At 40.9% G+C, this 11,584-nt stretch overlaps 1 protein-coding gene across 1 annotated transcript in view; it reads right to left on the bottom strand.

Annotated features, from left to right (window-relative positions):
• The window catches only part of CCDC69 (coiled-coil domain containing 69), a 56,868-nt gene extending 48,419 nt beyond the window's left edge, over positions 1-8,449 (bottom strand). Inside the window, 1 exon segment of the mRNA XM_006863947.1 lies at positions 8,399-8,449. Coding sequence (XP_006864009.1) covers positions 8,399-8,449 — 51 coding nt within the window.
• Between the last annotated feature and the right edge of the window lie 3,135 nt (positions 8,450-11,584).

Here is an 11,584-nt window from a genome sequence, read left to right on the forward strand (position 1 = left end):
TCTGTTCTAATGACTACGTCTTAATCTATGTTCAAGTTCTTCATGAGCACAGTAAGTGTTCTAGAATATCCACTCTTTTCAGTGTTGCCAATAAAACATCAAGAAAGCACAAGCAAACATCAATAAAGTACAAGTAAACATCTTCCTGGTATTGTGTGCTTTTGGCTAAGATCCATCTAATGTCAGCAGTGATATCTCTCAATCCATGTCCTTTTCTGAATTGGGCTTGAATTTCTGGCAGCTTCTTTTTAATGTACTGTTACAACCATTTTTTATGGTGTTTCCAAGTAAGTCCACATTCACAAATACTAGGTGCTAAGGCTTGAATATATCTTTTTGGAGACAAAATCCAGCCCATAATAGGAACTTAAACTCATGAATGGGGAAAGAAAACAACCCACAAAATAAATTTCCCTTCTTCAGAGCATAAGGCCAATTGTGCTGTTGTTAAGTACCATTCAATTGGTTCCGACTCATAGTGATTCTATGTAGGATTTCCTACAAGCAGTTGGTGGGTTTGAACTGCTGACCTTGTCATTTGCAATCCAGTGCTGATCCTCAAGCACCACGCCAGGAGTCCGATTGTAGAAGGTTTCTAAGAAAGTCAACTAAGAAATAGGTGCTATTAGCAATTGTTGTTATTATTAAGTGCCGTGGAGTTGGTGGTTCCAACCCATAGTGACCCTGTATAGGGTTTCTGAGGAGTGGCTGGTGAGTTTGAACCACCAACCTTGTGGTTCAAACTGACCTTGTGGTCCAGCGCTTATCCTACAGTGCCACATCAGCACTCCCTATTTGAAGGTAAGATATACAGGACTGTGGGCTAACAAAGTATAAAGGTAACTTTTTAGAATGTAAATTCTCAGGCCTTGCATTAGACCTACAGATATAAATACGAAGGGTGAGGCCCAGAAGTCTATAGTTTAATAAGCCATTCTGGTGGTTCTGATGCACATGTTGTTGTTGTTAAGTGCTGTCGAGTCGGTTCTGACCCATAGCAACCCTGAACAGGGTTTCCGAGGCTGTAAATCTTTACGGGAGCAGAAAGCCTCATCTTTCTCCTGCAGAGCAGCTGGTAGTTGTCCATCATGGGTGACCCTGCTGGTATTTAAAATACCTGTGACATAACTTCCAGAATCACAGCAACTCACAAGCTACCACAGCATGACAAACTGACAGACGAGTTATTGAAGGATTCTCTGGACAAATTATTGAATGATACAAAAAGCATCAAAAGAAGATGGAGATGAATACACAGAGTCACTGTACCAAAAGGAAATTGTTCAACCATTTCAAGAGGTAATAGCATATGATCAAGAGCCAATGATACTGAAGGAAGAAGTCCAAGGTACATTGAAGGAATTGACAAAGAACAAGGCACCAGGAATTGATGGAATAAAAATTGAAATCTTTCAAGAAAGTGATGCCTGACCCCAGCCATGGTATTTTCAATAACTTCATATGCATGTGAAAGCTGTACAATGAATAAGGAAGATCATAGAAGAATTGATGCTTTTGAGATATGGTGCTGGAGGAGAATATTGAAAGTGCCATGGGCTGCCGAAAGAACCAATAGATCTGTGTTGGAAGAAGTGAAGCCAGAGTGCTCCTTGGAGGCCAGCATGGCCAAACCTTGTCTCTCATACTTTGGGCATATTGTCAGAAGGGACTAGTCATTGGAGAAGAATATCATGTTTGGTAAGGTGAAGGGTCAGAGAAAAGAGTGAGATGGATTGGCAAAGTGGCAATATCAGTGGAACAATTGTGAGGTTGGCCTAGGACCGGGCAGTGTTTTGTTCTGTTGTGCCTAGGGTCACTATGAGTCAGTACTGACTCGATGGTACCTAACAATAACAACCACAACCATAAAAATAGATCACCATACCACCAAAATGCTGATAAAGAAGAATATATATTTTTAAATGTTACAAAGTAACATATCCATTTAAATTAAAAAAAAAAAGTAATAGTGATTACCTCTAGAAATGTAATACATAACTAATTGCTGCCATGAACAATTGACTCCTTTGCCATAGACCAGAAGTACTGATTCATGCCAGGTTGCCATTACTGAATGCTTTTATTACAGATTCCGCAAAAGAATCTTGGGCAAAAAGGAGTGGGGTGGGGGTGTGTGGGTGGGTGGTGGAAGGAGAGAATTTCAGATTCTTCATGGAATACAGAATTCCTGGGACCACTGGGGCTAGATGAGTGAAATTTAAAACCAAAAGTAGCCCCAGAAGTCTTCTTTGAACCAAAAAGTAATTGATCTTAATTCACAAAGCATATCTGTTTTGAGCATTGTACTTTTTAAAAGAAGTATCTAGATGGGATCAAATTGACAAATGGCAACTTGAAAGGTTAGATGGCAAGCTTGGGGTGGGGACAGTGATTTTATGTTAATGGGGAGGAAGAACCTGGAAAAGGAGGGTGAGAAGGGTTGTACAACTTGAACGATGTCATCAGTATCACTGAATTGTACATGTAGACATTGTAAATTGGTGTATGTTCGGTTGTTCTCAAGAACAACAGCAACATTACAATAAAAGTTTTTAAAACAGTGGTTACCGATAGATGAATGGGATTTTAGATTTTTGAAATTATTTTTCATTTTTCAGTCTTTCTTTTTTTTTTTCTACATTGAGACCAGAAGAACTAGATAGTGCCTGACTATCACTACTAAACACTCTGATCAGCCACAATGGTAGATCCTGATAGAAAGGGAGAAAATTGTGGAACAGAACTTAAAATTTTCAAAGAATCCAGCCTTACTGGACCTTCTGAGACTAGAGGAATCCCCCAAATGGAGATACTTTTGCATTGAGATAAAACTTGAAGTGAAACTATCCCCAGAAATCATCTTTTATCTAAATGTTAGATTAGCTCAAAAAACAAAGTATGTTACCCTTGACTGCAGAACTCTTTAAAAAAAAAACCCTATATGAAACCAAATAGACAAGAGTAACATGCTAAAGCAGGGGAACATCTTGCCTGTAGGCCATCTAAGGCTCTCAAAATCTTTTGGTCTGACCCTACCAAGGTAGCTACAGTTCCAGTTATCGCATTAGGGTTAAGTAAATGTTTGACCATATAAAGCAGGCTAATTTGTGGGGTTTGTTTTTTAATGTTTTATTGTGAATTATGTGGTAATTTACATGGGAGAACATTAGCCTTACATTCATCCTATTGTATATAGTTTCATTGCCATGGTTACAATTCCCTCCATGCATCATCAACCAACCAAAGGGTGTACCCTGCAAGTAGCAGGCTGCTTTTTAAGGTGATAATAATGCATGGTCCACAAATGATATAAATATCCAAATGGCCCTTGGCAGTGAAAAGGTACCCCATCCCTGCTCTAAAGCATAGTGGGAAGGTTGGGGAGCAGTTAGAATAAATTAATGGGAATGGAATTAGGATGGAAATAATGAGAATGCTACACAATGTGAAGAATGTAACCAATACCACTGAATAGTATGTGTAGAAACTGTTGAATGGGAACCTGTTTTGCTACGAGTACTTTTATCAAGAATATGATAATATATTAAAAAAATATAAAAATAAATTAAAACACCTAGATTACAATGGAAAAAAATTAGTATGCTCTTTGTTGTTGTTGTTGTTGTTAAGTGCCATAGAATTGGTTCCAACCCATAGCAACCCTGCATAGGGTTTCCGAGGAGTGGTTTGAACCACCGACCTTGTGGTTCAAACAGACCTTGCAGTCCAGCACATTAACCCACAGCACCACACCAGGAGTCCATAGTGTTCACTTGTTATTGTTGTTGTTGTTGTTAAGTGCTGTTGAGTCGGTTCTGACTCCTAGCGACCCTGTATAGGGTTTCCGAGGAGCAGCTGGTGAGCTTGAACCGCCGACCTTGCAGTTCAAACGGCTTTGCAGTCTGGCACTTACTACTATATATTAAGAAAATTAAAAAATATATTTAAGTGAGACTCCCATTAAGCCATTGAGTTGAATTCCAGCTCATAAAAAACTATGGTGTCACTATGAGTGGAAATGGACTCAATGGCAATGGGTTTCTCATGAGACTAACACTAGTTTTGTAAGGCCTAGGTAAGTCTGCACAAAGGAGCTCTGGTAGCGTAGTGGTTACGAATCGGGCTGTGAACCTTAAGGTCAGCAGTTTGAAACTATCAGCTGCTCCACAGGAGAAAGATGAGGCTTTCTGCTCTTGTAAAGATTTACAGCCTCGGAAACCCCGTACAGGGTCGCTATGGATTGGAACCGACTCGACGGCACATAACAACAAGTCTGTGCAATCACAAAAATGGGCAATGACCATGAATTAACTAGGTGGAAAAGCAACATAAAAGGCAGAGATGTCTGAACTGGGTAATCAAGGATGCCTTGATCCTGAACCAGTTGTTTTCCTGTTTGAGAATGTCCCATATGTATATCGAAGAGTTGAACTTTCTAAAATTAATCTCAAATTTCAATGACAACAATTAAAACCAGTAACTGGGGCTGGTAGATAGTAATGAAACCAAATCCTCCCCATTGCCATCACATTGATTTTGACCACATATGGTTTTCCAGGCGATAAATCCTTACAGAAGCAGATTGTCACATGAGTGGCTGGTGGGTTCAAACCTCCAACCTTTTAGTTAGTAGCCTTGCATTTTAACCACCATGTTCCTTAGGCAGGAACAGTTGTTGTTTAGTGCCATCAAGTAAGTTTTGACCCATACTGACCCTGTATAGGGTTTCTGAGAAGTGGCTGGTGGATTTGAACTGCCAACCTTGTGGTGAGCAGTCCAGTGCTTATCCTATAGCACCACACCAGGAACTCGGAAGGTAAATCCTGTTCCTGGGGCCTCTGGTCTCAACTGATGTTGTCTTCAGCCTCTTGGAACTTCCCGGGAGGCCAGATTTCCCATTGTCCCACAACTAGGTTTTTGAGTATGTGCTTTGAGATTCCTGCCTGAGGAAAAAAATTCTAAAGAGCTTCATTTCTTTTTTTGTATTTTTGTTGTTGTTATTATTTATTTTTTCTTTGGTAATTTGAGTTTAAGAAAATTGCCAATGAATTTTTTTGTGACTGGTATGCCAGTTAGGTTGGGTTAGGTTTTGCTGCAGTAATAAAAATCTTAAAATCTCAGTGGTTTACCACTAGAGAAGTTATGACTTATACTACATAAGTATTATGGGATCATGGATAGGCAGAAGGTTCTGTTTCACCTCTGTGAAGTACCAACTGTAATGCAATCAATTCAACATGCTGTTTCAGTGTTTGCAATGACAAGAAAAGTGCACGTGGCTTTAAATTCTCCCACTTAGAAGTGAAGTGTGTTGAGTATGCTCATTTTACTAGTCAAAGCATGATCATGTGGTCATGCCTAACTTCAAAATAATGAGGAAGTGCAACCTGTGCCCAGAAGGTGAAGAAGCAGCAATTATTGGTGGACAGCAGTAATGTTTACCATAGGGACTACAACATTCCCATTGCTGGGGCAAGTAAGATGGCAAACTCATCCCGATTTGTCTAGGACTTTAGCACTGAGAATCCCATGTCCTAAGAAACTAACTCCTCAGGGTCAGGCAAACTGAGATGATTGATCACGTTATAGGCAAGGCATAGTGGAGGTACAAGAGAGTAAGACTCAGTCCTTGTCCTTGAATTAATTATGATCTGTATTGTGACATGAGACGTATACATAAGAGAAAATGGAAAACAATACAAGATAGGCTTAAAAACTAATGCCAAGTTATATTCTTCTTGCAGAAAATATTAGCATTATACCAAAGTGAATGAGGATTGTCAAGGAAGACTTCCTGGAAGAATATTAAAGTCAAAGAACATTCACACCAAAAGAAATTCTAGAATCTCAGGTTAGGATGGGATCTGGTTGCTGAGTTTATTTTTTGTAATTAATAACCCTAACTAATCCAAATATTTTGCTATGATGTTTTTTCGAGATAATTGTGCAATTTATGTTTGATGGGAAATCATTATCTGCCCATATTTAGGAGGAAGAGAAGAGTCAGGGAGGAGTAATTACAAGGAGAAACAGCATGAGTCAAGTCAGGGGAAAGTTGGAGGTTTGGGATTTAGGGAATGAGGATATAGATCTTATTTATAGCTAGGCTTTGTATAAAGAGGCCAACTTTGAGGATGCGGTGGACTCTTTGGGAAGGATTAGAAATAACAACGTAGGGATTATCCTGAGCATCTTTCATTTGTCAAGTACGATATACCCAAGCATAAAAAGTTTCACATAGATTTTCAGGTAGTTCAAGGACCACTTGCAGCCTACCCAATGGAACTATGTGTGGATCCCAGGTTAAAATCCATTACCGTTGAGTCATCATGGCTCCAGAGTAGAACTGTGTTCCATAGAATCTTCAATGGCTGTTTATTATTACTATTCTGAAGTAGATCACCAGGATTTTATACCATGGCACCTTTGAGTGGACTTGAACCTCCAATCTTTCAGTTAGCTGCCAAGCACATTAACTGTATCTCCCAGGAACTCAGAATCCCAGGTGAAGAACTTCTCAGCTCAATTGGTCATTGTAAGTCCTTCTAGCCCTGAAACTGTTTTCTGTTCAAGTTCTTTTAACTGAGTCCAGTCATTCCCTTAACACGAGTATATTCTCTCTACCCAGGTGTGGCACTGTAGAGTAAGCACTGGACCGCTCACTGCAAGGTTGGCTGTTCAAACCCACCAGCTGCTCCTTGAAAACCCTACAGGGTCACGAAGAATCAGAACCCACTCAATGGCACTTAACAACAACAACACTCTGAGTTTAAGGAGCCCTAGTGATGCAGTGGTTAAGCACTCCGGTGCTAATTGAAAGCTTGGTCATTAGAACTCACCAACTTCTTCATGGGAGAAAGATAAGGCAGTCAGTTTCCATGAAGGTGTCAGCCTTGAACCCATGGAGAAATTCTGCTCTGTCGTATAGGCTCACTGTGAGTCAGAAGTGATTTCATGGCAGTGGGATGACCCAGATTATCTTTCCTTACAACCCATCTCTGGGTTGTAAGGCACGGTTTATAGGCTCTCTTCCTCCAAAAGCCCTTTGTGAATCCAAAGCTTTCAGTTTACAGGCTCTCTTCCTCCAAAAGCCCTTTGTGAATCCAAACCTTTCAGTTCAGAATCCAAACATTTTCACAGTTCTCTTAGCACACCTGGTGGTTTTCCTGGGAATTCCAGATGTGTGTATACTCAGGGTCCCCACTATAGGCTCTGTGTCCTTCCTACCTGCCCCATGACACTCCAACTGGCACTTAGTGGGCTATGGCAGAGACTGCCAATCACCTTACCTAATTCCCATTATTCCCTCTTCCTAGTTACAGAATCCTGGTATGCCTGGGGCAGCGTAAAGTCTCAACATTCTTAGCTTCCCTTGCACCTAGGGATGCAGTGATATGTAAGTGGAAATTACCAGCCAAAGCTTCCAGGAAAGCTTTTAATAGGGGGGGTGACTCAGCTAGGAGAAGAACTCCCCCTTCCCCACCCACTTCTCCCTCCCTGGAATACAGGTGTGCTGACTGAATTCCAGCAGCTATCTTAATACCTTGATCCAAAGGATGGAAGGAATCTTGATCTCAGATGAATTTATGGAACCCCTTAACAACAACAACAGTACTGATCATCTACTTCCATTTTTCCCCCCACATCATAGAATAAACAATGAATTTCCTTAAAGCCATTGCCATTGAGATTCAGTCACTAAGCAGCAGAATTCAAGTTCTAACCAAGACATAGGTCACTGAATGAGATTTGCTATATTAAATTTGGGGACCCCTGGGTGATGCAAACAGTTTACATTTGGCTACTAACCAGAAGGTTGGTGGTTCATATGTACCCAGCCTTGGAAAAAAGACCTGGTGATCTATTATTTTTAAAAAATTAGCCATTGAAAACCCTATGGAGCAAAGTTGCCGTAAGTTGAAATTGACTTGATGGCAACTGGACTGGATATTGAATTTAATTTGAATAAAGGAGCTCTGGTAGCGTAGTGGTTACGAATTGGGCTGCGAACCTTAAGGTTAGCGGTTCGAAACTACCAGCCGCTCCGCGGGGGAAAGATGAGGCTTTCTACTCCCGTAAAGATTTACACCCTCGGAAACCCTGTACAGTGTTGCTATGGGTCAGAACCGACTCGACGGCACTTAACAACAACAACAACAATTGACTCTTAGGACCACTATGTGAAGCCCCAGTTTCAGTTCTGGAGGTGGGGAAAGAGGCTGTGTTGAGAAAGTTACCCTGGGTTTGCCAGACTCTTAATAGAGACGTCTCTTTTGACAGCTTCATTTTGTATTGTGCTGCAGGGAAGAAATGAGAGGGAAAACTAAACATATTGAGTCGTTAGCTTCCACTGGAGTGTTTCTCAAGGTGTGAGGAGGTTCATTTGCTTCAGACTCACCTGGGGATCATTGGTTAGAATAGATTCCCTGGAACCCTCATCTTCCCCCATCTACTACTAATTCAGGACCTGAAGAATGAAGTCTAAAGAATATTCACCCTAAGCTTCGTGATTTACTGCCCTAGTGGTTATGTGGGCCACTTCATCAGGGAGTCAAACTGCTGTATTAATTGTGTTGCATTGAGTTGAATTGAATTAAGGGGAAGTCCTTGGAAAGGAGAATTTAGTCTGAGTAATGCTAATTAGCAAGAAGCCATCTCTACCCATTTCTCAGGAGACCTGTGGTTTGGGATTTGAGGTTGCCTTGAGGGGAGTGTCAAGATCAGATCCACTTTACAACTTTCCCTACCAAGACCCAGGTCGTGTTAAAAATTACTGGTGAGTGCTTTCTCTGTCCAATGGAGTTCACATCAAGTTCCCTGACCTTAAGGCCATGCAGAGTAGATGAGGCACAGAACTTCAACTAGGGATTTTCTCTAGAGAAAATGACACACCATCTCTATAAGGAAATTTGAGGGTTTGGAGGCTAGTAGTGGACAGGAGTGGACATTTCTTTAAATGTGTGGTTCTGGGACCAGCAGCACCAGCATCTCTTGGGAACTTAATGTTGTTGTTATTAGAACCCTCCAGTGATTTAGACTCACAGTGCTCCCATATGATAGAGTAGAACTACCCCATAAGGTTGTCTTGGCTGTACTCTTTACGATCACCAGGCTTTCTATCTGGAACCATTGGGTGGATTGAATGCTTTTCTATTGCACCACCAGGGATCCTTATGACACTAGAAATGCAAATTCTCAGGCCTCATCCAGACCTGCTGAATCAGATGCTCAGGGAGTTGAGCCCAGCAATCTTGCTTTTCACCAGTCTTCTAGGTAATTTTGATGCATACTTATGTTTCAGAACCATTCTTTAAAAACCTTTACATCAATAATCTACTTACACTCTTTCAACCCCCACCACACAACATACCTTTCAGAAGACTATCTGCACCTTCTGCACTTCCTAACCTGACTCCATGCCCTCAGTTTCATTCAATCACAAATATATTTATTGTGTCTCCTTCCCCAGTGGGAAAACCAGTTTCCAGAGTCTCACCTTATTCTTTGATTTGAGATATGAATGTCTTTTCTCAGCTTTAAATAAGCTGTTATGTAATTACAACATGAGCAATCCTTTTCCAACAGATGCCAATTCTTAAACCCCTCTCCTCTGGAAGACCTGGTGTTCCCTGATCCTGGTGCCATCTTCTTTGCTCCCTTTGGATGGGAGAGTCTTATTCCCATAAAACTAATTGGAATGTGAGTCAGAGGGTAGAGACTACAAGGTTTATAGCTTCCAAATTAAAAAAAAAAAAAAAAATGGAACACATGAGTTGGCAAAGGCATTCTGTGACATATATATTTTTATTGATCTGATTTTATTCAGCCATCTACTTTCTGCCAAAATACTGGAATTTCTGGTACATTTAAGTTGCTTACAGGGACAAGAAGGATATTTGTACATAGGAGTGGCCCAGAATATATGGGAGGTATAGTCCAAGGCTTAAAACCTCAATGTCCCCAGGAGTAGTTAGATACATAAATCAGGAGAGACAGGGGGTGGGGAGCACAAACTGGGAAACACCTCCCCACCTAAAAGGAGCACAGGTGAAGGAGATCTGGTGGCCCAAGGTTAAGCAACTGACTAGTAACAACAAGGTTGGTGGTTCGAACTCACCCAGAAGCTATGTGGAAGAACGACCCTTGATCAGCTTCTATGAAGACTCCAGCCAAGAAACCCCTATGGGCAACTCTACTCTACAGGGTTTCCAAGGAGAGCTTGAACCAATGACTTTGTGCTTCAAACCAACTTTACAGTCCTGGGCTTTAACCTACAGTGCCATACCAGGACATTCTCTCTATCTATCTATCTATCTATCTATCTATCTATCTATCTATATACACACACATACACACAAACATATATATGATATATGTGTATATATATATGTGTGTGTATATATATAACATATATATATAGTTGTTGTTGAGTGCCCTTGAGTAGGTTCCAACTCATAGCAACCCTGTATAGGATTTCTGAGGAGCAGCTGGGTGGGCTTGAATTGCTGACCTTGTGGTTCACAGTACAGTGCTGACCCTGCAGTGCCACACCAGGAGTGTATATTTTGTTGTTGTTAAGTGCTATCGAATCAGTTCTGACTCATAGCGACACTGTATAGGGTATCTGAGGAGCAGCTTATGATTCAAACCGACCTTGTGGTCGAGTGTTTATCCTAAAACGCCATACCAGGACTCTGGAGTGTGTGTATATATAGTATTAAAAATGCATTAAAAGGACAGCAGGTGGATTTACTATTGTACATTGGTATTAGAAAGAAATGAGGACCCAAACTCACCTGACCTCCCAATTTTTCAAGAGAAACTGGGTATCTGTTTCTTTTTTGTTTTGCTTTGTTTTCAAACACACACACATACCACCACTACCCACATGCAGGTTAAACAAAATCTGTCTGCAGTAGGTTCCTTCACCTCTCATTCAGGTAGATAAATCATGTAATGAAGGGGATGAAAAAGGATATTCAAAAGGAGTGACTAATTTTGTCTGGGATAAGGAAGGTCAATGCAGGCTTCATCAAGGCTGTGCCATTTTAAACAGGGCTGTGTAGATAAGCAGATGCCCTTCTCATCAAGAAAGTGGTTGTTAAGTGCTGTTGAGTTGGTTCTTAACTCATCGCGACTATACTTAGGGTGTCTGACAAGCAACTGGTAGGTTTGAACCACCAGCCTTGTGACTAGCAGTCCAGTACTTGTCTTATAGCTCCACACCAGGACTATACATCAGGAAAGTGGTGAAGAACATTGCATGTCCATAACAGGGTGGCATTTTCAGCAGGCTCCAGCAGTTCAATGTATGTGGCTGGAGCACTGGGTAGTATGGGAGTGAGGGTATCCAGACAGACAGGGAAAGGCCTTGAAGCCCTGGCCAAGAAGTTTTCACTATATCCTGTCCTTTGAGAGAGACATTACCAGATTGGTGTTGCACAAGGGCACTCTGGGACTAAAGTGGAGTACAGATAGAAAGGGCTGGCCAGGAGTTATATATATTTTTTCTTAAATGTTTTATTGTGAATTATGTGATAGTTTACATGGGAGAACATTAGTTTTACATTCATTCTATCATATA

Source organism: Chrysochloris asiatica, unplaced genomic scaffold (genome assembly GCF_000296735.1).
Source record: "Chrysochloris asiatica unplaced genomic scaffold, ChrAsi1.0 scaffold00057, whole genome shotgun sequence".
Classification (NCBI taxonomy): domain Eukaryota; kingdom Metazoa; phylum Chordata; class Mammalia; order Afrosoricida; family Chrysochloridae; genus Chrysochloris; species Chrysochloris asiatica.